This window comes from Lycorma delicatula, chromosome 2, assembly GCF_047948215.1.
Source record: "Lycorma delicatula isolate Av1 chromosome 2, ASM4794821v1, whole genome shotgun sequence".
NCBI lineage: Eukaryota > Metazoa > Arthropoda > Insecta > Hemiptera > Fulgoridae > Lycorma > Lycorma delicatula.
The window spans coordinates 93,994,277-94,017,806 of NC_134456.1; the positions used below are offsets into that span (position 1 = coordinate 93,994,277).

The 23,530-nt window shown below is 31.8% G+C and overlaps 1 protein-coding gene across 1 annotated transcript in view; it reads left to right on the forward strand.

Moving 5' to 3' along the window:
- The window catches only part of Ack-like (activated Cdc42 kinase-like), a 120,560-nt gene that overhangs the window by 44,213 nt on the left and 52,817 nt on the right, over positions 1-23,530 (forward strand). Inside the window, exons 11-16 of the mRNA XM_075355796.1 lie at positions 352-491; positions 1,987-2,135; positions 7,077-7,188; positions 9,907-10,022; positions 17,779-17,955; positions 21,045-21,299. Of these exons, the coding sequence (XP_075211911.1) occupies positions 352-491; positions 1,987-2,135; positions 7,077-7,188; positions 9,907-10,022; positions 17,779-17,955; positions 21,045-21,299 (949 nt within the window). The remainder of the gene's footprint in view (positions 1-351; positions 492-1,986; positions 2,136-7,076; positions 7,189-9,906; positions 10,023-17,778; positions 17,956-21,044; positions 21,300-23,530) is intronic.

A 23,530-nucleotide genomic window follows, 5' to 3' on the forward strand; every position in this document is an offset into this window, starting at 1 on the left:
TTTTGTTGTTTAATTAGAATTACTTATGAGTTTTTATTTTTAATTCACTTTTGATGTTAGTATCTTCTACTTAAAAATAAGAAATTAATTGATGTTCATCATGAAACCAGAAATATATTGTCAAGAATTTTTTTTCTTGGCAGAGTAAATTTGACGTTACATAATGTTTATATGTTTTAGCTTTTGATTATGATTATATTAATTTTAGTTATGGTCCCTGTAATAATTATATTGGTTTTAAAAATTCTGCGGTCCTGATTAGAATCCTGTTTATTATTGGGAAAGTTATCATTGATTAAAAGATTATTCTCCTATTGCAATTATTATGTATGCTTTAAATATGCCTTTTAGCCCAGTTACTGCGAATAACAGTAATTGTTGGAAAGGTGTACTGAACAATGGAAAGACAGGTCTCTTCAATCCTGCCAACACAGTCACATACCTTGGTTCTAATCTACCTTCAAATAAACCTGGAGAATTCTTAAGACCAGGTAAGATTATACAACATATTTTATAATTTAACACACGTACTTTTAATTTAATTATATAATTTAACACATTTATTTATTGAGGACATGGTCGCATAAATTATTGGAGACCTCAATGATGATTATTAGTTTAATTATTTTTCTGTTATAGACTTTCTGGCACTTCCTCTGCCTATGTGAATATGGTTTGATATTCCTGAAAATCTTGACACCACTGTGATAAATATTTATTTTCATGTAGAAGAAAGGATGTTCCAAAACATTTTGTTTTTAGCTATTTGTTAAGTATTACAATTAATGGTTTTTGTGATTTATTATAAAAAAATGTAATTTTTTTTAATATTTATACTATTTATTCCTGTCTGCCAAGTGACTAGATGTCATTTTATTCAATGTTTTTCATTTATGATATTTCAAAAATTACTAAGAACTAGTGTATTTTTGCAGAATTAGAATCGCCTTTCATTTCATCCAGCAGAGCTGATAATTAAGAAAAGAGAGTTAATACCGTATACTATTTATTTTATTAAAAGTTACTACAGTCTTTCTCTTTCAAAATTGCCTTCAGCTGATATCTTATATTTGCAGCCAATAGAAAACTTTTAAGTTATTGGTGTTCAGACTGTATCGACCATTAATTGATCGGTGCCTTCAACAATAACCGAAAAAGGTATACTTTCAGAAACCATTCTTTGTCTGGCCTCTGCAAATATGTATTTGCTATGTCTGTGAAAAGCGTACTTCATAGCCAGTAAGCCTGGCAAATTACTTAATCTAGGTAATTTATCAATTAATTCGATTTTAATGAAACCGAGTGAAACAGTCTCACTTATATAAATCATTGATAAGCTGTGGACATGGGCATTAAAAAATATGTAAAGATGTAGATTTACTTTTAATTAAATTTGAATTCCCATGTTAATAGTGTATACTAATCTTTGGTTTACTTTATGTTGCTTCTCGGAACAGGTACTACTGTTGTTAGAATTAAATTGGATTTGGTTAAAATTGTGATCTTTAAATGTGTTTTTATTCACTTGTTGAGAGGCAGTATAAGCTTCATTAAAAAATTCATCAATTTTGAAACTTAGTGATAGGAAGGATGTGTATTTTATATGCCAAGCGTGTGATATAAATATGTAAAATTGTTTTTGTAGTGACTGTAATGATGTTAAAAGGCTTAAACAAGTTTCCAGTGTCATGACTGACCATAACTTTGGAAGGCTGGTAAAAAAAAAGTAGTTTAGTTGGAATAAAAATAATACTGATCACTTACAGCGTTTTAAAGATTACTTGAATTAATTGCTTGTTAATTTAATTTTCCCACAGTTTGAATTTTCCTGAAGCTTGTACTTCAGGAAGTTCATCATTTACTATAGTAAATAGTAAATCTTCCATTTACTATAGATAACATTTTTTTTTTTTGTTCTCTATATTTTGCCTCTGTAGGTTTTGTATGTGTATATTTTTTATGTTAATATTTGTAATCTTTTTTTAGATGGTAAAAGTAATACAGTTTACTCAAGCCGTCGAAGCAGACTAAGACCAGACATGATCTCATGCCCTCAGGGTGATTTGAAACATACTGGTCATGTTGGTCTGGATGGTGCATTTTTCGGAGATATTTCATTTCTGGGAGGAACCAAGGTATTTGGAACCATTTGTGATATAATTCTTATAAATGGATAGTTATGAGTCTTATTACTATCATCTGTTCAGATTTAATATTAGCCTAAAAAGATATTTCCTTGTTAGCTCATAATTTTAACTTAGGAAAATCTATGTTCTGCTTTAATTTTATTTATTTTTTGTGTAATTGTTTACAGTGTTCTGGCCATTGACAGAGTGTCTTTACAATGAAGTCTTCATTTATGAATCTATAACTTTTTTCTTACATTCTGTTGTCATAAAAGATATTTTTCTGGATTTGTAAAAAATCTTCTGGGCTCACTTTTCAAATAAATAATCATTTCAAAAAAGTGTTTGATAATTTGTAGAGGACATAATTGTTTGCTGATCGTAACTAGATCATAAAATTTGATTTGATTGTACAAAAAATGGTTTTTTATTTATTAAAAGTTAAATATAAAACCAAAAAAGACTAGCTACTACGATTATAGTTTGCTTTACCAGAAGCTCCGTAAAAGATGGCATCTTAAATAAAAGGCTTGTCAAGAGGGACTTCTCAACGAAGAACCTGGGGTTGCCAAACCATAATCCATTGTATATAAATGAAAATCTTTCAGCTGATTGTAGGAAAGTATTTTCAATGGCAAGAGAATTGAAAAAGGAAAAGGGGGTTTCAAATACCTGTGGGTACGTAGCAGAAAATGTTGTTTACACAGAAGTGATGGTGCTCCTGTAATTGTGCGTACTTCGGTTGATAACTTCAATAAATTTAAATAGTACTTTGTTAAAATTTTTGTTACTTTTTTCTTTAAATAGTGTGTAATAGTTTTTAATGTTTGTTCTTAAGTAGTGTTTTATTAAATTTTTTTGTTATCTTCTCTTTTTTCTTTTATGGAAGATAAATTTTTATTTCTAATTCATCAAAATATAAGGAGTACGCGTAAAAATGTTGATTTATTCTTAAATGAAATTATTGTGTTAAAATTATTTCCTAAAATAATGATATTAACTGATATAGGGATTATGTTGAAGAACTATATAATTATCAAATTGGTGGATGCAATCTTTATGCGAAATGTAACGAAACTTATAGAGCTGGAGGTATAATAGTATACATGCAAAATGACATTCCATTCAAGGTCGATGAGGCCACTTTCTTATCGGCTGATGGCATTTGTTTATCTTTGTCTATTGATAATTATGTTTATAATATTTTTGCTTTTTGTAGATATCATCGGTCAATAGCAGAGGTATTTATTAATGAGTTACTTAATTTCTTAGATCTCCACAATAACAATCCTATAAAGATGCTTGTAGGAGATGTGAATTTGAATCTTTTAGAGGATAATGATATTGTTTGTAAATATAAATTTTTGCTTTATTGAAATTGTATGGAGTCTCTGGTCAACACCCCTACGAGGATGGATACAAACACTTGTACAGATCATTTTTTCATTAAATGTAAACAATTCAAAGAAATGTCTTTAAATTGTTGATGATGTCGCACATGCTGGCATCACAGGCCATTCCCTTACACCTGTATGGAGTGATATTAAAAAACTTATATATAAAGTAAATCCAGAATGTAGTACTCTATATCAATATAGTGTTATTAATTTAGTTAGTTTTAAACATGAGATCTTAAATACTGATTGGAATAATGTATTTAATGAAAAAGATGTAGACAGAGATTTTGAGCTATTTTTTGAAATTTTAAAAGTATTTTGAAAAAAGCAAAGAGGTTATAACAAAAACTAATAATTTCATCAAAATTAAACATTGGGTACCGGATAATTATAGAATTAAAAAAAAAAATTATTGTTTAAAAAAGTTAAAAATTAATCGTATATTTTAGATTTAGAAAGATATTACAGTAGGTACAGGAATAGATTTATCTATGTCATAAGGAAGGCTAAAGAATTACATTTTAGAAACTTCTTTATTAAAAACACTGGTAATACTAGGGAACAGTGGAAACTAATTGATCGGTTAATACGTAAAAAATATAAAAAATATGAAATAGACAGAATAATGCAAAGATAAATAGCCAGGAAGTTAGTGAGGTTCAAAAGATTTTGGATATTTTTAATAACTACTTTTTAGGAATCGCAAAGAAACTAAAAACATCTTTTGAGAATATTACAGTTCAGAATCAATATTTATATAACAATATTTTTTTCTTAACTGAAGTAGGAGCCACTATTTTCCTAGAGCCTACACATTATCTCGAGATTGAAAAAATTATGAAGTCTATGAAAACCAAAATGTCATCTGGTTGTGATGAGATTTCTTCATATGTTCCAAAATTTGTGTGTGAACATATTTCTCATATTTTTGTGTATTTATGCAGAGTATTTATGTAGACAGAGATTTTGAGCTATTTTTTGAAATTTTAAAAGTATTTTGAAAAAAGCAAAGAGGTTATAACAAAAACTAATAATTTCATCAAAATTAAACATTGGGTACCGGATAATTATAGAATTAAAAAAAAAAATTATTGTTTAAAAAAGTTAAAAATTAATCGTATATTTTAGATTTAGAAAGATATTACAGTAGGTACAGGAATAGATTTATCTATGTCATAAGGAAGGCTAAAGAATTACATTTTAGAAACTTCTTTATTAAAAACACTGGTAATACTAGGGAACAGTGGAAACTAATTGATCGGTTAATACGTAAAAAATATAAAAAATATGAAATAGACAGAATAATGCAAAGATAAATAGCCAGGAAGTTAGTGAGGTTCAAAAGATTTTGGATATTTTTAATAACTACTTTTTAGGAATCGCAAAGAAACTAAAAACATCTTTTGAGAATATTACAGTTCAGAATCAATATTTATATAACAATATTTTTTTCTTAACTGAAGTAGGAGCCACTATTTTCCTAGAGCCTACACATTATCTCGAGATTGAAAAAATTATGAAGTCTATGAAAACCAAAATGTCATCTGGTTGTGATGAGATTTCTTCATATGTTCCAAAATTTGTGTGTGAACATATTTCTCATATTTTTGTGTATTTATGCAATTTAAGTCTGCAATCAGGTAAATTTCCTGATAAACGTAAACAAGCAGTGGTAGTTTCTATTTATAAAAAAGGAGATAGTAATTATATCAGAAAGTTACGTCCATAGCCCTGCTTTCACAATTTTCAAAGATTCTGAAAACTGTAGTAAAGTCAAGACTTAAAGTAAAGTTAAGACCGGTTAACTTCTTAATAAAAATAATTTTTTTATTGTCAATCAATTTGGCTTTTAGAAAAATTTAGGCACTGAAAGTACTTACTTAAATTTGTCTCACAGTTGGTAAATGGCATCAGTGAAGATTCTAAAGTTGGTGCCCTCTTTCTGGACATCCAGAAAGCCTTTGATGTCGTTGATCATATGTTATTGAATAAGATGGGGCAAGGGGGTATAAGAGGTTTAGCCTTTAACTGGTTTGAATCCTAGTTAAAGGGAAGAACTCAAATGGTTAAATTAAAAATACACTCGGTAACAAGGGAGTATTATAGTATTCAGGTCCCTCAGGGTCAGTTTTGGGCTGTTACTAATTTATATTAACGACTTTTGTTCTGGCAAATTTCAAAGTTACTTGACTGACCTCATATGCAGATGATACTGTGCTTTTTTATAGAGAAATCTATCAAAGAGGACTTATTTAAAATTAGGTTGTGGTTGACCAAACATGGAATTACGTTAAATGAATCTAAATGCAAACATATAATCTAGTTAAAGGGTGAGAAAACTAGCAACTTGCATATTAGGTACCATAATCTTACTTTCTCTAGAAGAGCTGAGTGGAGTTGCAATAATATTGATTAAGTCAATAGTATGAAATATCTAGGGTGTAACTATTGATTGCAATCCTTCATGGGAAAAACATATTCTTAGTCTAAAGAATGAAATGTTGTGTTACATGAGAAAGTTATATTATTTTTGGGATTTCTGCACGATTGGTGTTCTAAAAATGCTTTACTTGGCTTTGGTTGAATCTCGTTTAAGATATGGAATTGAGTGTTGGGGTGGTGCATATTTAAATAAAATCCGACCTATAGTGATAGGCCAGAAAGATCTTATATGTAGAATATCTGCTAGGACACATTCATTGCTGTTTTTTGTATCTTGAACTTGCTCCCTTTGAGAGATTTATACTTGTTTAAAAAACTTAAACTTTTCTTTCTTTGGAGTAGAGATAAGGTTCTTAAATATAGACTAATTGACTGAGATATGTGAAGCATGGGTAATTTTGTAATTTTTTTAATTTATTTAGAATTCATCTTGGGGGGAAAAAGGCATAGTATTTTTTTTATTAATATGTTATTGAGTAAATAAAATTATCAGCATAATAAAATTCTTTATATTAGTTAAAACAGTTACAATTCACAATATCCAAAACTTGATCAGTTTTAAATAGTTGAAATATTATTAAAAAGAAATACAAATGATAATTTTTCCCTTTATTTTATTTATAGAATTTCACAGTCTAATAAAAATATTTGCAAAGAACAAATCAACCTTTTCAAAAACTTCTTTGTTTAAAATATAAAAAAAAATGTACTTTGTTTTTCAATAATAATATATAAAAGTTACACATAGATTTAGTAAAATTTGCAATCTAGCATTTAAAATTACTTATAAAAAAAAATTTCAGCACTTTTTTTAATGTATATACCCCAAAAATTCTTTTGAAGAATTAAAATTACATGTGTGTATATAAATATATTTTAGTGAGTGATAATTGTACAGGGAGGGTGGCAACACCCTCCCTGTACAATCTCACAGTAATAAAGACTAATTGTCTTCATATGGTAGTGACTATGTAAAGTATTTGAAGGATACGAGGTGCCAATCTGGGTTGATATCTCTGAGAGTAACAATGTTCACTATGTAAATAGTGTCTGTGGTGAACAGAGTGAAAAATTTGTTTATTTATAAGTAATAAATTACATTTTGTTTCAGTATGATCACATCCCTCATCAAGTGGTTACTCCATACAAACCTCATGAAGATAGTGTTGAACGAAATTTTTCAGATAAAGTGCCACTTTTACCCACAGATCAGACAAATAGTGGTAAGATTGACATTTTTTTGTTTTACTTTGATTGATAAAACCATCTTTCTTTATTTAATTTTGTTTGTTGCCCAAGAAAAGCATTACTGGTTTTCTTATTATTTTTAAAAATATCTTTGATTGTTTTTTATAATTTTTACAAAGTTATAATTTGAATACGGATGTTACTTAATGTGTAGCATATATTTATATATATGTGTAATATATATTATATATACATAGTATTGCAAGGCATATTCATAATGTAAGGGGCGTTGGCTTGTATTTAACTATTAGCGTGTCTGAACACAGTTTCATGCATGCAGGGCCATCTATCGGCTATTTATGAAGCCATTGCAGTTGCTTTGATTCCATAGCCATTGGCCTGCCAGTGAATGCAGGTAGCAATGTCTGCAACAATCGTTTCTCCCTGAAGTGAAGCATGCTGTGATTCGATTATTGTGTACAAAAGGATCTTCAGCTGCTGAAATTCATTAGAAGTTGTGCCTAGTGTACGGACCTACAGTAATGAGTGAAGGAAAGGTTAGACAATGGTGTCGAGACTTTAAAAGTGGCTGCACAAATATGCATGACAAGGAGCAGAGTGGCAACCCTAGTATTCAGGTTGAAAACGCCGACAATTGCGGTGTGATCAGCGATTGACAATTAGTGCTCTGACTGATGAAATTTCACATGCTGGATGCACCTCTATCTACACAATTGTCACAGAAAAGCTGGGATATCACATTGTATGCAAGGTGGATACTGAAAATGTTCACTGACCAAGACAAAGAGCAAATAATGTGCAGTAGACGAGCATTTTTGGACTGCTATCGACAAGATGGAGATGATTTTTCCACATTGTTATGGGCGATGAGACTTGGATATCCTACACCAGTGCAGAATTGAAACAACTGTCAATGCAGTGGCACAATTCAAGTTCCCCAAAACCAAAAATGTTTAAGCAATCTCTATACTCAAGTTGAAAAATGTTGGTTACTTTTTTTTGGGATGGAAAGGGTGGTGTTATTTTGGTTGATGTCATGGAACGTGGATCAACAGTTATAGCTGATGTGTACTATGAAACACTCACCAAACTAAGACGTGCTCCAAAATTGACGACGCTGGAAAACTGTCGTCTGGCATAATCCTCCGTCATGACAATGTGCACTCTCACACCACTGCCTTAACCAAGAAGAAGATTCAAGATTTTCATTGGGAACCTTTTGACCACCCTCCATATAGTCCCGACCTCGCACCTAGCAATTACTTCCTCTTCCTGCATTTGAAAAAGTGGCTTGGTGGACAACTGTCTGAAAACGATGAACTCAAGACTTGCTGTTGTTGACTGGTTCAATTCCCAGATGGTGAACTTCTATGCAGAGGGGTTAAAGAAACTGGTGCAGCATTACAAAAAGTGCTTAGAACTGAATGATGATTGTGGAAAATTGAAAAGTAGATATATAGTAAACTAAAACTGTAAAGTAAAAACCTTTTCTCACAAGTTATTTTTTTTTAATGACAACAGCCCTTACTTTATGAATATTTCTTGTATATTGTGAATTTGTTATCAAATTCATAATCATTTATATGCAAACCTCCTCACAAGAAGGTATAAAATATATGTGAAGAAATGGATGATTTTATTAAATGTTTAAAAGGAGATGATAGTTGAGGGAGACTAAAATATTATTGTAAGAGAACTGGAGTTGAATAAAACTACATTTGGAAGACTAGGTCAATGAAATGAAATAACTTTGCTTTTAAAATTTTATATTAACTATATGTTAGTAATCTCAGACACCCTATTTAAAAATCACAAACATACCATGTATTATTTGTAAGACCAAGACGTACAGGAGGAAAATATTGAATGGATATTTAATAGGTAGGCAAAGATTTCAGAATCAAATTATAGGCTGCAAAACATATTCATTTACTCTGATCTAATTTATTATGATGAAAAGTTAGTTAAATTTTAAGAAATTAAAAAACGGGAACTAAGAGATGTGATACAGGCAGTTGGGGTATATTGGGGGTATAGGTTGAGCTTTAAGAAAATGTTAAGTTAAAATTTGAACAGATCATAAGCTAAAAGTATTGCAGAAGAAGATTCAGTTGAAAAAAAATAAATGAAGTTAAAAAGGAAATAGTTAGGCTGGAGAGGAGATGTTAGAAGAGTACTAGTAGAAAACCATATATATCAAGAAATATACTAAAACTGGCGATGCCATTAAATGTTTTTGTTTTATGTTATTTTTTTTTTTGTAATACAGAATTACAATATATATATATATATATGTGTGTTTGTGTGTATATATATATATATATATATATATATACATATATGTTAAATTTATTTATTATATATTTTTTCTTTGTTTTAATAATAATATATATTTTTTATGTGTATGTTTTTAAAAAAATATATATATATATATATATATATATATATATATATGTTATATATGTTATATATGTTAATTTTAGATTAATTAATTGTGTTTATTTTGTTACAAAGTAGCAAATATATGCTGTTTATAGAGCTGCATAAAGTGCAAATACCGTAGTTATTATGAATTATTGAATAAATTATTTGTTGGTTCTTTGTAGAGTGAATAAAACACTTAGGATTTCTCAACCTGGTACTGTCAAAATTAACAGCTAAACTGCAATTTGTGTACTTTAAAGCAATATAATCTCAAAATAAAAAAAATAAATACACTTTATATTTTTTAGGGATGGGTGTTTGGAATGAGAGTAAACCAATTATTCCACCTGGAAAGTTGTTAACTGATCATGAATATCATGAGATATCTGATGAAGAAAGTGCAGCAGAAAGCCCTCGTTTTGAAGTAAGTATTTTAGACAAGTCTCTTCATTATAATTAAGAGTTTTAATTTATCAATCCGTAACACATCGATTAAATATTTTTATGGGTTGTACCGTACATGAGAGTTTCTGTTAAGAAGTTCTAATGTATTTTCTGCTAGGTTGGTTTTCTTCTTTTAAGAAAAAATTACAGTTTGATTTTTATATTAACATAAGACATCCTTTAAATGATATCTTGTATTGTGGTGTTTTTAGTTCATTCTTAATTGGTGTTCTAATAATGCTCAGGTATTAGGTGAATAGTCATCTTGTTTGATTATGTTGATTGGTCTTCATGGCCTATTGCCCTTTTAAGGCATCTGTTATCATTTTGTTGCCATTAAACCATTTATGAAAACCCAGTTGTTGAAATAGTGCCAGTCGCACTTGCAGGGTCATATTTAGTTAATTGTTTAAACTGTACATGACATGTGCATGTTATTTTTGTCATATTTATATGAAACAGTGTGGGAAATATAATCATTCATATTAATATGTATATTAATTTATAAACAGGCAGCATTAAGTTTAGCATTTGCTTGAAAAGAGGTAGCTACTTTTAAAATGGACATCAGGGCTCAACATTTGTGCCTTTTCATTGTCACAGTGCATAATTTCATTTACAGAGCTAGCATGCAAACCATAATAATCTATAGGCTTTAAAGGTCATAACAAATATGGATGCAGTTGTAAGCATATCCTTAAAACCCTCCACACAGACATCACTGGAATTGCTAATTTGTGGCTAGCCTTCCTCGGATTTCTTAGGACTACACACAAAAGACTCTCTTATACGTTCAACATTGTCTTTGAACACACTTGGTCGTCCTGTACTTTTCCCTTTACAAATACAGCCAGTAGTTTCAAATTGTTTATACCATCTATGAATGTTATTGTCATGTGGGAGATCACAGCAGAACTTCAAATGGAACACACATTGAATGGTAATTAGATATTCTCGTTTTGCAAACTGCAAAACACAGAACACTTTCTGTTGCAGGGTCACCATCTTTGCTACTAGTACTTTAAGCAGAAGGTACAGAAAACAGTTTATGAGCTTGCGCACAGCTAAAACTGTTTGAGTTGCTCTTATCATTTCATGTATAAAATCAGTGTATGTAAAACTCTGAGAGTATGTAAAACTTCAGAGATTTAAAACCTCTGAATTCATTTTGAAACTCATCTGTAAACTGAAGTCACTTCGATGAGTGCCTTTGAACACTGTAAATTGTTTAGGTTCCTCTTAATTCTAACTGCTGTCCCTGAAACTCCTGCAGAGCTGCACGATTTGTCACAATCAAGTTAAGGGCCTTCAGAGTCCTCTCGGCTTTTTTGCAACTCTCAACAATGTGCTGTGTGAATCTGCAGACATGGTCTATAGTCACGCCCAGATACTTGATGTTCTTTTTATTTTGTTTCAATTGACCCCCCCCCCACTCTGAGATTTATTGTGCCTATATTACATCTGTCTGTGAGTGCCATGTACTCACTCTTGTGTGGAGCCAACTCTAATCTGTTATCAGACATCCATTTTTTGATCATCTCCAAGGCTGTATTTCCCTCGAGTTCAGCCTCTGTCTTGCTGCTAATAAGAACTGTTAAATCATCAGCATATGCCATGGTCTCTACTCCTTCCAGCAGGTGGAGACCAAGTACACTATCGTACATTATTATCCAGCCAGAGCAGGGGGGCAAGTATTGACCCCTACGGCACTCCTCGGGAGACCTGAAAGCACACAGAGCCATCTTGTGTATCTGCAATCACCCAGCACTCTGATAGATAGTCTCCTGTCTGCCACCACAAGTGGTCACTCAGCCCCTTGGCTTTAAGCACTAACATGATTGACTCCCTCGTCCGTGTCCTGAAGCATTTTTAACATCAAGTGACACTAGCATCAGCATTCCTGTGGTCCTCCAGGCTTCCCTTCTTACCTCTGCTGCCCAGTTGATCACCTTCTGAATTGCATGTATCATTGACCAGCTGGGCCAGAAGACACACTGGTTGTTGTGGATGCCAGCACCCGCATCCAGTTATTCAATTATACGGAGCGCCAGCAACCTTATTGTTAAACAAACACAGCGGTATGTATTGTGTATGTCTGCTTCCTCCCTACGATGTTTCGAGGGGAGTACGAGGCGAGCCTCTTTCCATCATACACATGGACGCATTGATTTTCCAGCCCATAATTGGCTACATCTGTTATCTCTTAGGGGAATACTTTCACCAACCCCTTGAGGATGGCTGCCGGAATATCACCCGGCCCAGGATTCATTTCGTCTTTTAATTTCGTTATGGCCATGATGATTTCTCTCTGGGAGAAGTGCTTATGCACGCAATGTATAATGTTAGATACTGCAATCTCATCTCCAGGGAACAGCCTTTCTATCTGTGCGTTCACATCTTCTTTCATGAGGACGGAAACACATCAGCCTAATCTCTTAGTTGCTATTTGATATGCCCGCCCCCACGGATCTGCATCAAGGTCACTACGTAGCTCTAACTATTTATTTCTCTTGGACTGCTTTATTCTTAATTGAGTGAACTCCTGCAGTCTACATAATTTCTTGCGGCTGTCTCATGTTTCCTTGCCGGCTCATCGCAGCCTTTGCATACGACATCTCAAACGCTGCAGTTCTGTCATGCTTTGACGATTTCCTCCATCCACCAGAATACCTTCTTATCAGTTCTGTTATTTTTCAGTATTAGCACTATCTCCTGAACTATAATGCCTTGAAGAGCCTCGGACATCATCTACCTTCTGTTGCTGATCTTCTTGGCAACTTTGGAGACCACCTATTTGCCTTTGAGTAAGCCGTTGTGGTCTCTATCTATCCACTGAATTGAAGAGGCATCACTCATCTCTAAGAAAACGGCTCAGTGATCACTGGCCGTTTCATCGCTAAGGACTTTCCATGTACATCTACTGTGATTCCAACCTCTGTCAAGTATGATGAGGTCTAGTACTGACGTATGGCCTCTCGCCTCGTACATCAGGGTATTATCATTTATGCAATAAAATCCAGCTGCTTGCATCACCTCTGTTAAAACTTTGCTGCTTCTGTTGGTGTATGGACTGCCAACAATGATCGCCTTGCAGTTAAGGTCCCCTGCCAGAATAGCTTTCTTCAGTGACTGTACTACCAGCCCATGTAGTCTCCCCATAAAGCTCTTGTAATCTGGCAGGTTGCAATTGGGGCTAATATACGCCCCAGTAAGAACAGCATTTGATAATTTTACTGCTACTATGCTGACATCTCTGTGATACAAACGGCAGGCCAACCTGTTACTGATGTTCTTTATTGCAACTTCCCCTGACACATCTGAGGACCAGTCGCTTCTAGCTGCTGTGTTTCTGTTTGGCTCAGTCATGATTAAAATGTTGGCTCCTATCCCACTGGCCATCTGTCCCACCAGATCGTGGGAAAGTATGCTTTGATTGGCATTAGACTGAAGTAACTTAAGCATTGCCTACCGAGCCGCACATCCTGCCTCTGGTGCGATGATATGGTTTGCCACACTGCAAAACGCTGTCTAAACACTGTGGGTTCTATATATTTGCGTATTTTATGTCCTTTCTGCCCACAATTAAAATAAAGATCTAATCTGTTTGGCCCCTGAACTTTGAGCTCGTGTGTCTGGAGCCCCAACACCTATAACACCGGTTAGTGTCCTTTCTAATATGTGCCCAACAATGGACCTATCCTATTTTCATTCGTTCTTTCACCAATTTAAGAACAGCTCTGCGCATTGTTACCACATTAGCATTTTGGGTATCAATGAAAGCCATTCTAAGAGAGGTCATCCAAAACTGATAGGTTCTGCCAATAACGTTGACTGTTGCCTCTTCCACCTCTCTTTCGGTTGTGTTCACATCAATAACTCTGATGTGGTCAACCATGCATTGGATCACCTCCAAGTTGACTTCAGATCAACTCAGAGGTCTGCTGCCTTGTCATGTTACATTGTCTTGAATTCCTCCACTTTTTGTGCTCCTTTAATATGCACCTGGAATTTATCGTTCCTGCCCTTTCGCAAGGATAGGACCTTTATGACTTCCTCTTAGTGACTGTACTCTTCATAGTTTTTAACAAGTCAGTATAAGACCTACCATGTGCTTTAACCACCACCTCTCTACTGTGTTTGACATGGGGAGCAGCCCTTGCCGAGGCCAACCTGGATCTTGATCTCAATCTTGCTAAGCCTCCACATTTTCTGGTATAACTACTGAAACGGGTTCTGCATGTTTTCGGTATAGGTAGACCAAAATCTTCCTAACTAGAACTCCAAATGCCCCAAAGAACACTTGGGTTATAGACTTTACAAAGGTCCCTCCTAACCGCTTTGAATATCTTGGCCAAAGATTCTCAGTCACTAAATCTCATGTTGAAGTATATCTTATACTTACTTGTCTGCTGGGATTCATCTTCCTCTCCCATAATCATCGAAATATCCCATACAATATCGCCAGGGACAATATATGGGATATTTCACCTCATCATTCCTGTAATTATGGGCTAGATCAATAAACTGACAGAAGTCAGTTTATGGGTTGGTCAGTTTACGAGCAACCCATAAATGATCAGTTATCGGTTATGTCATTACATCCAACATTCATCACTAATTATCATTGTTGTTAAGGTCACTGTTATTGCACTCCATCCTGCCCTTCCTATCCTGTGCAACATCAAAACAAATTTCTTTCTGTTCAAGTAAAAGCAGGTTTGGCACAAATTTTGCCACCACACTTTGTGTGCCTGAAACATCTTATGGAACCATTGCTAGTTTTAATGTCATTTACAATTTCTTGAACAGTCTACCAACGATTATCCATTATGAAACTGTATATGTTGTAATGACATTTGGATTTCAACTTATTAATATCCTACCATTTTACTAATCACTGACAACTTAATTTTGAAAAAGATTATACCACCTTAATTTGTATTACCCCCATAGCTTCATTCCTAAAAGTCTGCTTAATCGTAAAAATTGTTTTGCATATCATTTTGTTGTGGCATTTAGGTTAAATTTGAAAGAAATGAGCTTAGTTACTTACATACATGACACATCTTATCTTACTAAAAATGTGATGTGTTTGGCATCTGAAACACCCCTCTTTAATTTCTAACAGTAATCGGCAAGTATTCTTACCTTTTACTGTTTTTGGTATCTCTTTTCCATGGCAGCAATATCTTGGTGAAAGTCCTGGTGTGTTTGTCACTAACAGTACCAAGATTGTCTAGGAAGATATCTACCAGGTAGTCCAAGAAATAATTTTTTTTAAACATCCCATATCTGTGTAGTATTGTAACAGTTCATTCACAATCTCAAAGTAGTTATGGATTTATGATTTTAAAAAAACTATTCTTATCATTTTGAATGATTCCAGGCTTTTTTCAACTTGGTTTAACAGTTCTTCAACTTTTCCATGTTTAATCTAAATTTCTTATGTGATAGCCCACAAGATTCCTTTCTTGATTTTAGCATCATTAAAACCAGGTAATTTTTCCTTCAAATAATTAAAGCCAGGGCTATTTTTTTCCATCTGATTATGGTTTTGTAATCCCTTAGCATACCATTTTGATGAAGAAATGACTTTTCTTGTCACTGCTTTCCCACTTGCAGAAGAATCAACATTTAGTGTAGCTGAGCTGCGAACCAATTAAAAAGAGGCAGTGACTTTTAAATTGCAAAATACAGTTCTACAATACGTCATATTGAATTTTTGCCAACTGAAATTAATATTTTTGTACGTTTGCTTCATATTAATTGCAAAAGCTAAAGGCATGAAAGGAAATTGTCTCCATTGCTGAAAAGGTCAGCCATCAAACAAATTTGAAAAATCAGTGAACAATCTCTACTTTGTTGTTGTATGAAAAAGTACACAAATTGCAATGCAAATATTGTTGCGGTATACTAAATTATTTTGTTTAGAGTAGAATAGAAACTTTTTCTGGTAGAAAGAAACACACGTAAGTGCCATCCTGAAGGAGATTTAAGCCTTTTAGTGTAGAACCCAAATGTTCAGCCTATTTTTTGGATCGTTAAATCCTTAGCTGTTGAATTCCCTTTGAGCTATCAAATGAGGTTTATGAGAAGAGGTGTTTTCTTTAAAAATAGTATTACCTTGTTCCTTATTTTGAACTTTGATAGCTGCCTCATCTTCTACAGATGCATTGGAGGATGTGATACAGGTAAGTACTTACTGTGAGGAACAGGCCTTATAACAGATGGCATACTTGAATGCTTTATTGTGTGTTTGGATTTAATTCTTGTTCCTTTTATTTTTTTAATGCAGAAGTAGCAATTCAATGAATAATTTTGTAGTTCATGACAAAACTTAGGTATGACATGAGGTCATGTGGTGAGAATTCTTAGCCTAATCTTGGACATTTCACAAAACTTGAACAGCAGTTATTAAGGATCCAATTTTTTTTATTGATTTCCCACTTTACAGCCAAAATTTAGTTCACAGCATTTTTTTTTAATTTGTCGAGTTATTTTTGTTGCTGTAATCATCAAATCCTTACACAAATAACAGAAGTTATTTGGATGATTTACACATTTTCTTGACATATTTATTCTTTACGATATCACATTTCATACAGTAACTAGAAAAGTACAGGTTGAAATCATACTAGTTGTATGTAGAGTTAATATTTGTGCAATACTGGTATGTTTATGAAGCGTCACTGGATGACGCTAAGCAAATGACTATGTGATGAGTTGCGATGTGCCAGTGAGTGAATCGTCTTGGATATATAGTCTTGCCTTCATAATTTAAATTTTGTCCTATCCTTTATTTCAAATCATTTAAAATATTGTTTTAGATATATTTTTAAAAAAAAACTGAAATTCTGAAAAAGCAATATGTAAAAAATGATATTGTACAAAAATATATTCATTAAAGAAAAATACTGATAGGATTTTGAATTCAATATAAAAATTTATGTTAGAAACACAGTTATCCTTTTGTGTGCCAAAAAATCTGTATACACTAATGTTATGTGTTTTTTATATGAATTTTGGTGTAATCTTTATATTTTAAGTTGATACATTAGTACAGTAAAACTATTATAACATTTTCAGATGAATAAAAAAAATTAAAAGAAAAATTTTATGAGTGTGATATATAAAAAACCAGTGTTTTGGGATTCATAAACAACAGACTTTAATTTTACCATTATGTTAAATTTTCTTTCTAGATGGCAGAGTAAGAATATAAAGAGGTTTAATTGCTTATATTATTTTTCACTTGATCGTGAAAAATTTAAGTGTTTATGAAGGTTGCATGTGTATTTATTTTAATCTTATATCTTAAAATGTATTTTTCTATCATGTGAATGTGATATTACAGAAAGTTATAATTTTTTTTGTACATTTTTCCATGGTTCTTCAATTACTTTTCATCAATTTTTTTATTATCTTTATTTAAGAATGCAGAAATCTGTCTTTTTTTTGTTAGAAAGTAGCATCAAAAGTTGAAATATCAGTGGAAGTTGGCTTCAGTATTTTCTGCAATGAGCAGAAAATTATGTGGATGTTAAATTTATAATAAAACTTTAATTAGCACGTTTCCAATATGGTAAACCCAAGTCTGTTTCGAACCAGTTGTGTGCTTTGCAAGTTGAATTAAATTTGTCTAATCTGTATTAAAATTAAACTAAAAAAATTTGGTTTCATTGCATTAATCATTTTATTATACATTATTTTAATATCACACACGTATTTTATTTCAGAAAACATTTGATTTTGGACCTAGTCTACTGGATGAAATGGATGCTATGTTCAAATCATTAGATTCTTCACCATGTCCTCCTTCATCACCACCCCCATCTCCTCTTGATGATACTGTTAACAAACGTAATGAATTACGAGAAATAGCTGCTGCTAGAGGAAAAAAAAAGCAAGCGACTGTAAGTTATATTCCAATAATTATTTGTATGATAATTTGATGTGATTTATCTGTTTATATGTTGCAATATTAACCATTTACAACAATATTTAAGTTATCCTTAAAAATAATTTGTGTTGTAATTTATTATTTTTGTGGCAGTTGTGATAATTATTAAAAAAAAAAGTGTAATTAATTTAAAATTAGTAAGATATAACATTTAAGTATTAGAGAGATATAAAATTTAAGTTAATTAGATTCCTAAATACTGTTTATCATTATGTAGATTAAACTAAATTAGTAAATTAAACTATTAAACTGATAGACAAAAAAAAAGTATTTAATGTTTCTATAAGTGTGATAGCATTTCTTGAATTGAGTTTTTGCATACGTTACAGACAGATCTGTAATACAATTTTTCTATCACCTTTAGTTTTAACTAAATTATGCTTCAAAAAAAATTAGGGAAAATATAGTTAAAATCTGTAAAATTCATAATTTTGCATGACCATAGAATGATTTTGCTAATGCTTTTTTTTTTATAAATAGCCTCAGGCACATCTCGAATTAATGTCCAACAGTAATCACCTAGGTTGTTATATTCCATTTCCCTTTATAACAGCTTTTCATCACCAAAATATCTTGGAGGAAACTTTCACCATGTTGGTCACTTACATCTTTGAGGTTATCTGGGAAAAACTCCAGATGTGAGTGGAGGAAATTTATTTTCAAACACATATTACATCATGTAGTTCTGTATGAAGTAAGAAGTTGATTAACAATATTGTAGAAATTGTCGGATTTTTGTTTGTCGAGAAAATTTTTGCAAACGTCTTTAAATGAAGCCCAAGGTGCACTTTCTACATTATTTAACATTGAGTTAAACACATAATCTTTGACCAAATCTCTTATTTGAGAAACAACAAATATTCCTTCTTTAATTTTTCCCTCTCTTACATTCAAAAATTTCTGCCTGATGTACAAAAATCCGGAACTATCTTTCTTTATTGCTTTTACAAAATGTTTGATTAGTCCTAGCTTGATGTGGCAAGGGGGTAAACATATTTTTTTGGGTTCAGCTAAGGGCTTATGAATAATATTTTTCCCATTTGAAGTTCAGTTATCGTGTCTTCCACTCTTTGGTAACACAATGTTTATCCGTACCTTGGCTATTCCATTTGCAAAGAAAACACATGTAATTAGTTTAGCCTAACTGCATGCCTAACAAAATAGCTATAACTTTCAAATCACCATGTATGTTCCAGGTGTGTTTTTTATAATTTATTTTTTCAAGAACATCTTTCATCACATCGTATGTTTCTTTCAAATTAATACTATAAGCTATTGATATCAAAATATTCTTGTTACCATTATGTAGTAGAACCATTTTTAAACTATACTCGGACGAATCTATGAAAAGGCGCCAGTCGTCAGATTTATGAACTTGTCGTAAGTGTAACATAAGCTCATCAATATTTGTGCAATAAACCAAATTATTTCATCAATAAAGAACTGAGAAATTTCTTTTTGTTCGCTTCGAAAGCCTGAAATTTTTGTATTTTTTTTAAAGTAAATTTCAACATTGCAGTCTTGATTTTTGATAAATTTAAATCCCTAACGAAGTCCTTTAACTCACCTTGTGATATCAGGTGTGGCTTATTGGAAGATTTTTTTTTGTGTTCAGTCATTTGATAGGTTTGATACAGCTCTCCAAGATTCCCTATATAGTGCCCCTACGCATTGGAAGATAATTCATAATCAAAATCATTGTTGTCTTCTTCAGTATTGCCTGATTCTTCATTGCGATTTCAAAACATACATTCACCAGTGGCTCAGGAACTGGAATAATTTCACTACAAGGTACAGGCCTGATTGCAGATTGCAATAAAGGATATTTTACAGTATGTTTAGATTTTTTTTAAAATTCCAGACATACTTGTTAAACAAAAGTAACAGTCAGTTACATGATCCTTTGGTTCACACTAAACCATAGATACACCAAATGACAAAGCTTTCTGTGTACCTTTCAGCCATCCTTTTAAATATACAGAACAATTAGTGTATACTATAGGAGGAGTCCACACCTTATCTTGATAACCAATTTTATATCGAAAGTACAAATGATATGCTTTATTAATTAAAGGTGTTATGTTTTTTCTATTTGATTTTAAATTAAACTTACCTCATACATAACAAAAAGCATTCACATCATTTATGCAATTTCAAGGCATTATGACACTGCACTGTTAACAAACTTAAGACAGCAGTAAGACTGAACAAAATTAATTCATTCCTAAATTCAGTGCTTAATAAAAACAACACAGCTGTATTTTCAGCTACATGTTTTGATCTGCACAGTCATGATTTAATGACCCCACAAAAAAAAGTCCAGTGGTGTAAGATCAGATTTTGCTGGCCGCTCAACTGTTTCATATTTTTCCAGATTTTTGAGTTGGGATAGGTGTAGCGGGGATTCCACCCCTTTGAAAATAACTTTAAAAAGATTTCCCCGAGAATACGTGGATGGTGTATATGCCTGCAAATAGAAATACAATGGGTCTGATAGGTGTTGAATAATAAATATGGTAACTTTTCAAATGATCACCTGGTTATAAATAGACATATAAATAGCAAATTACTTGACAAAGAAAAATTACAATGCTTCTAGTCTTCTTTCTCATTCTACTTAACATATTTTAGAGTGCAAGGGATTAGATTCAAGGTACTATTTGAACTATTTGGATGAATACAAAATGGATTAAATATTGTCTTAGTTTGTTTTAGAGGTTTTTAATTGAATTACCTTGGTCAATTATTATATCTTGAGGCCACACATGAAGGCTTGTTTCATTCAACCTTCCTCTGTGTCATAATGTTACCATTTTTTTTTCTCTTATGTTTAGGTACTTGGCTGAACAAGTTAAACATTTCTGATATTGTTATTGTACATTAATGGAACCTTTAAGAAACTATTTTTAATAAAAATGTTTTTACAAGATTATCTATAGAGCATGCTCAGTAATCACATTCTATTATAGTCATGTGAACATGTCTATAAGCATTATATACTAATTATTTTGCACTATAAATTAATATATTATTCATTTACAGGTAAAACCAATATCTGCTGCTGATGAGCGTACTCTGGACACAGCTATTGCAATGGCTAATGAATTGGCTGCACGTTCAATGGATGGGAACTCTGAACGACCACCTCAGAGTGCACCAATTTCACCAGCCTCGCCAACTAAACGAAAATTTTCTTTCAGATTTCCTACATCTACAACAAGTAATAACAATAATAAATCGCATCGTTCTGAAGGAAAAACATTTACTGATGAAGCTGCATCAAAACCGGACATTCAGGTTTGTGTAATTTGCTATTTTATGCTTAATTAGTGAGAATGTAAGATATCTTAATTACTATTGATTAACACTTTAAGTATAGGTTTTTTTTTGCAGTTACTGCATTGGCTTATTGTATTTGCACGCTTGATGATTTTTGGTGGAAAGGTTGAAACATATTTCTAATTTCATTAACTTTATTTAAAACAGTTTATTAGCATTACAAATATTACGTTATGTATAAGTAAAATGACTAGGTTTAAAATACAAATACTTGTTCATTTAAAAGGTGTTGACCTCAGATCTGAAATTTACTTTGAAACTTGGTCCGTATGTAAGTAATAAGCAAATCAAAATGTTTTGAACAATAATAAAAATCATATGTTACTGATTTTTCAGACATTGTGATGTTTTGAAAATATTTTTATTTATAAAAATTCATAACTTCATGTTCATACAAATAACCTCAGTGGAACTTCAAATTTACATTTTTATTTATGTTTTTTTCCTGCATTTTACTTTCTTTAACTCATGTTCGGATTGCAAATAAACTGGGTGTAGAATAACTTTATGCATTGAATTGTTGGATTGACAGATTCAAGTAAAGAGGGATATTTAAAAATACATTGGCATTAAATTATAACATTGCTACTGTCAAACCGTGAAACATGAACTTTGGTTAAATCAAAAACTTTGATTATTAAACTATTTTTTATTTCCTTTCCCAAATGTAAAATACAACCCTTTCAGTAGAAAAATTATGAATAGCAAACTCAATTTTTTGAGCATATATAACTAAAGATTTAATTTCATCCAAATGTCGGTAAGGTAAAAAAGTCTGTTTTCCTTGTTTCGTTAGTTGCTGTATGTAGAGGGCTGCTTCCTCAACAAAGATAGAAAACAAATTGTGTGTGTTCAGTTTGACTTATTTCCTATAGTCTGTCCGTAAACCTTTCTTACAATCTATTTTTTTTGTTTTTAATTTGTGCCGATCATTGCAGTTTCATTTTGAATTTTACAACATACATATAGTGGAATAAAATAAAATTAGTTTACATTTTGTTCAGTTAAAATACTTTATCCATTGCATACTATTTAATTTGTTTCTCTTCTCTTTCTAGTTGTGGTACTTTTTATGGTATAGTACATAACACAGTATTGTTTTTTCTTTCGGTCAATACCCAGAGTATTGAATTACCGCTCAACAACTAAATAAAAGAATAAAAAAGAACTTAAATGTTTTATGTAAAAATTAAAATATTACTGTAAGATATATAATATACTGTAGGTATATTATAAGATTGAAAATGACTGTAATCATTAACAGATAAATAACTTTATTAATATAGAGTGTCCCAAAAGTAACGCAGGATTTAAATTTACAAAATTAACCTTTATTTATACATGAATTGGCAAAGTTGTGATATACTTTAAAAGAATAAACAATCCAATTAAATATGGAAAATAATATTTGGCAGATATCTTTCACATCTCATACGGCACTGATAATCTTTTGATGATTTGCAATCACATTTTTGCAGACTTGTTGCTCAATTGTGATAATGTGCCAAATTTCTTCTTTAAGTTCAGAAATGATTGGTTAGCGTTTGCTGTTAACCTTGGAATTTACAAATCTCCAGAGATAAAAATCACACGTGTAAGATCGCATGACCTTGGTGACCAGTTGTGATCATTGTTAACTGAAATTAGCCACCTATGAAATTTCTGCTGTAACAAGTCAATGGTTTCATGCATCGCATACATGTGGCACCATCCTGCTGGAAAAACTTTACATATCAAGCCAAAGTCCATGGATTCCAACTGAGGCCACAAAAATGTTATCTTGTGATAATGTACATCATTGACAAGTTCAGCATAACACTCAGTTTTTGTAATATGTTTTCACAATAGTTATGTGTTGGTGCATCATGTATTTTTCTGTCACAACTAACTTGCTACTAACTGGAATGTGTTTACTACAACATGTGTTTCAGATAGCATTGCCGACCCAATAGAAAAAAATGCAGCACAGTGTAAATCCTACATTAATTTTTAGATACAGCTAAGTCTTTTGCCATGAAAGGGCTTTAGGCTCATGAATACTTATTGCTTATAAAGTTAAATAATATAATGTGTTGAACTGATGATTTATGATATCGAATAAGCTAGACACTAGACTTTTTAACTAATACTGTGAACTTTATTTATTGGAAGACATTTGCTAGTTATTGAAACTAGTGTTATATTTGTTT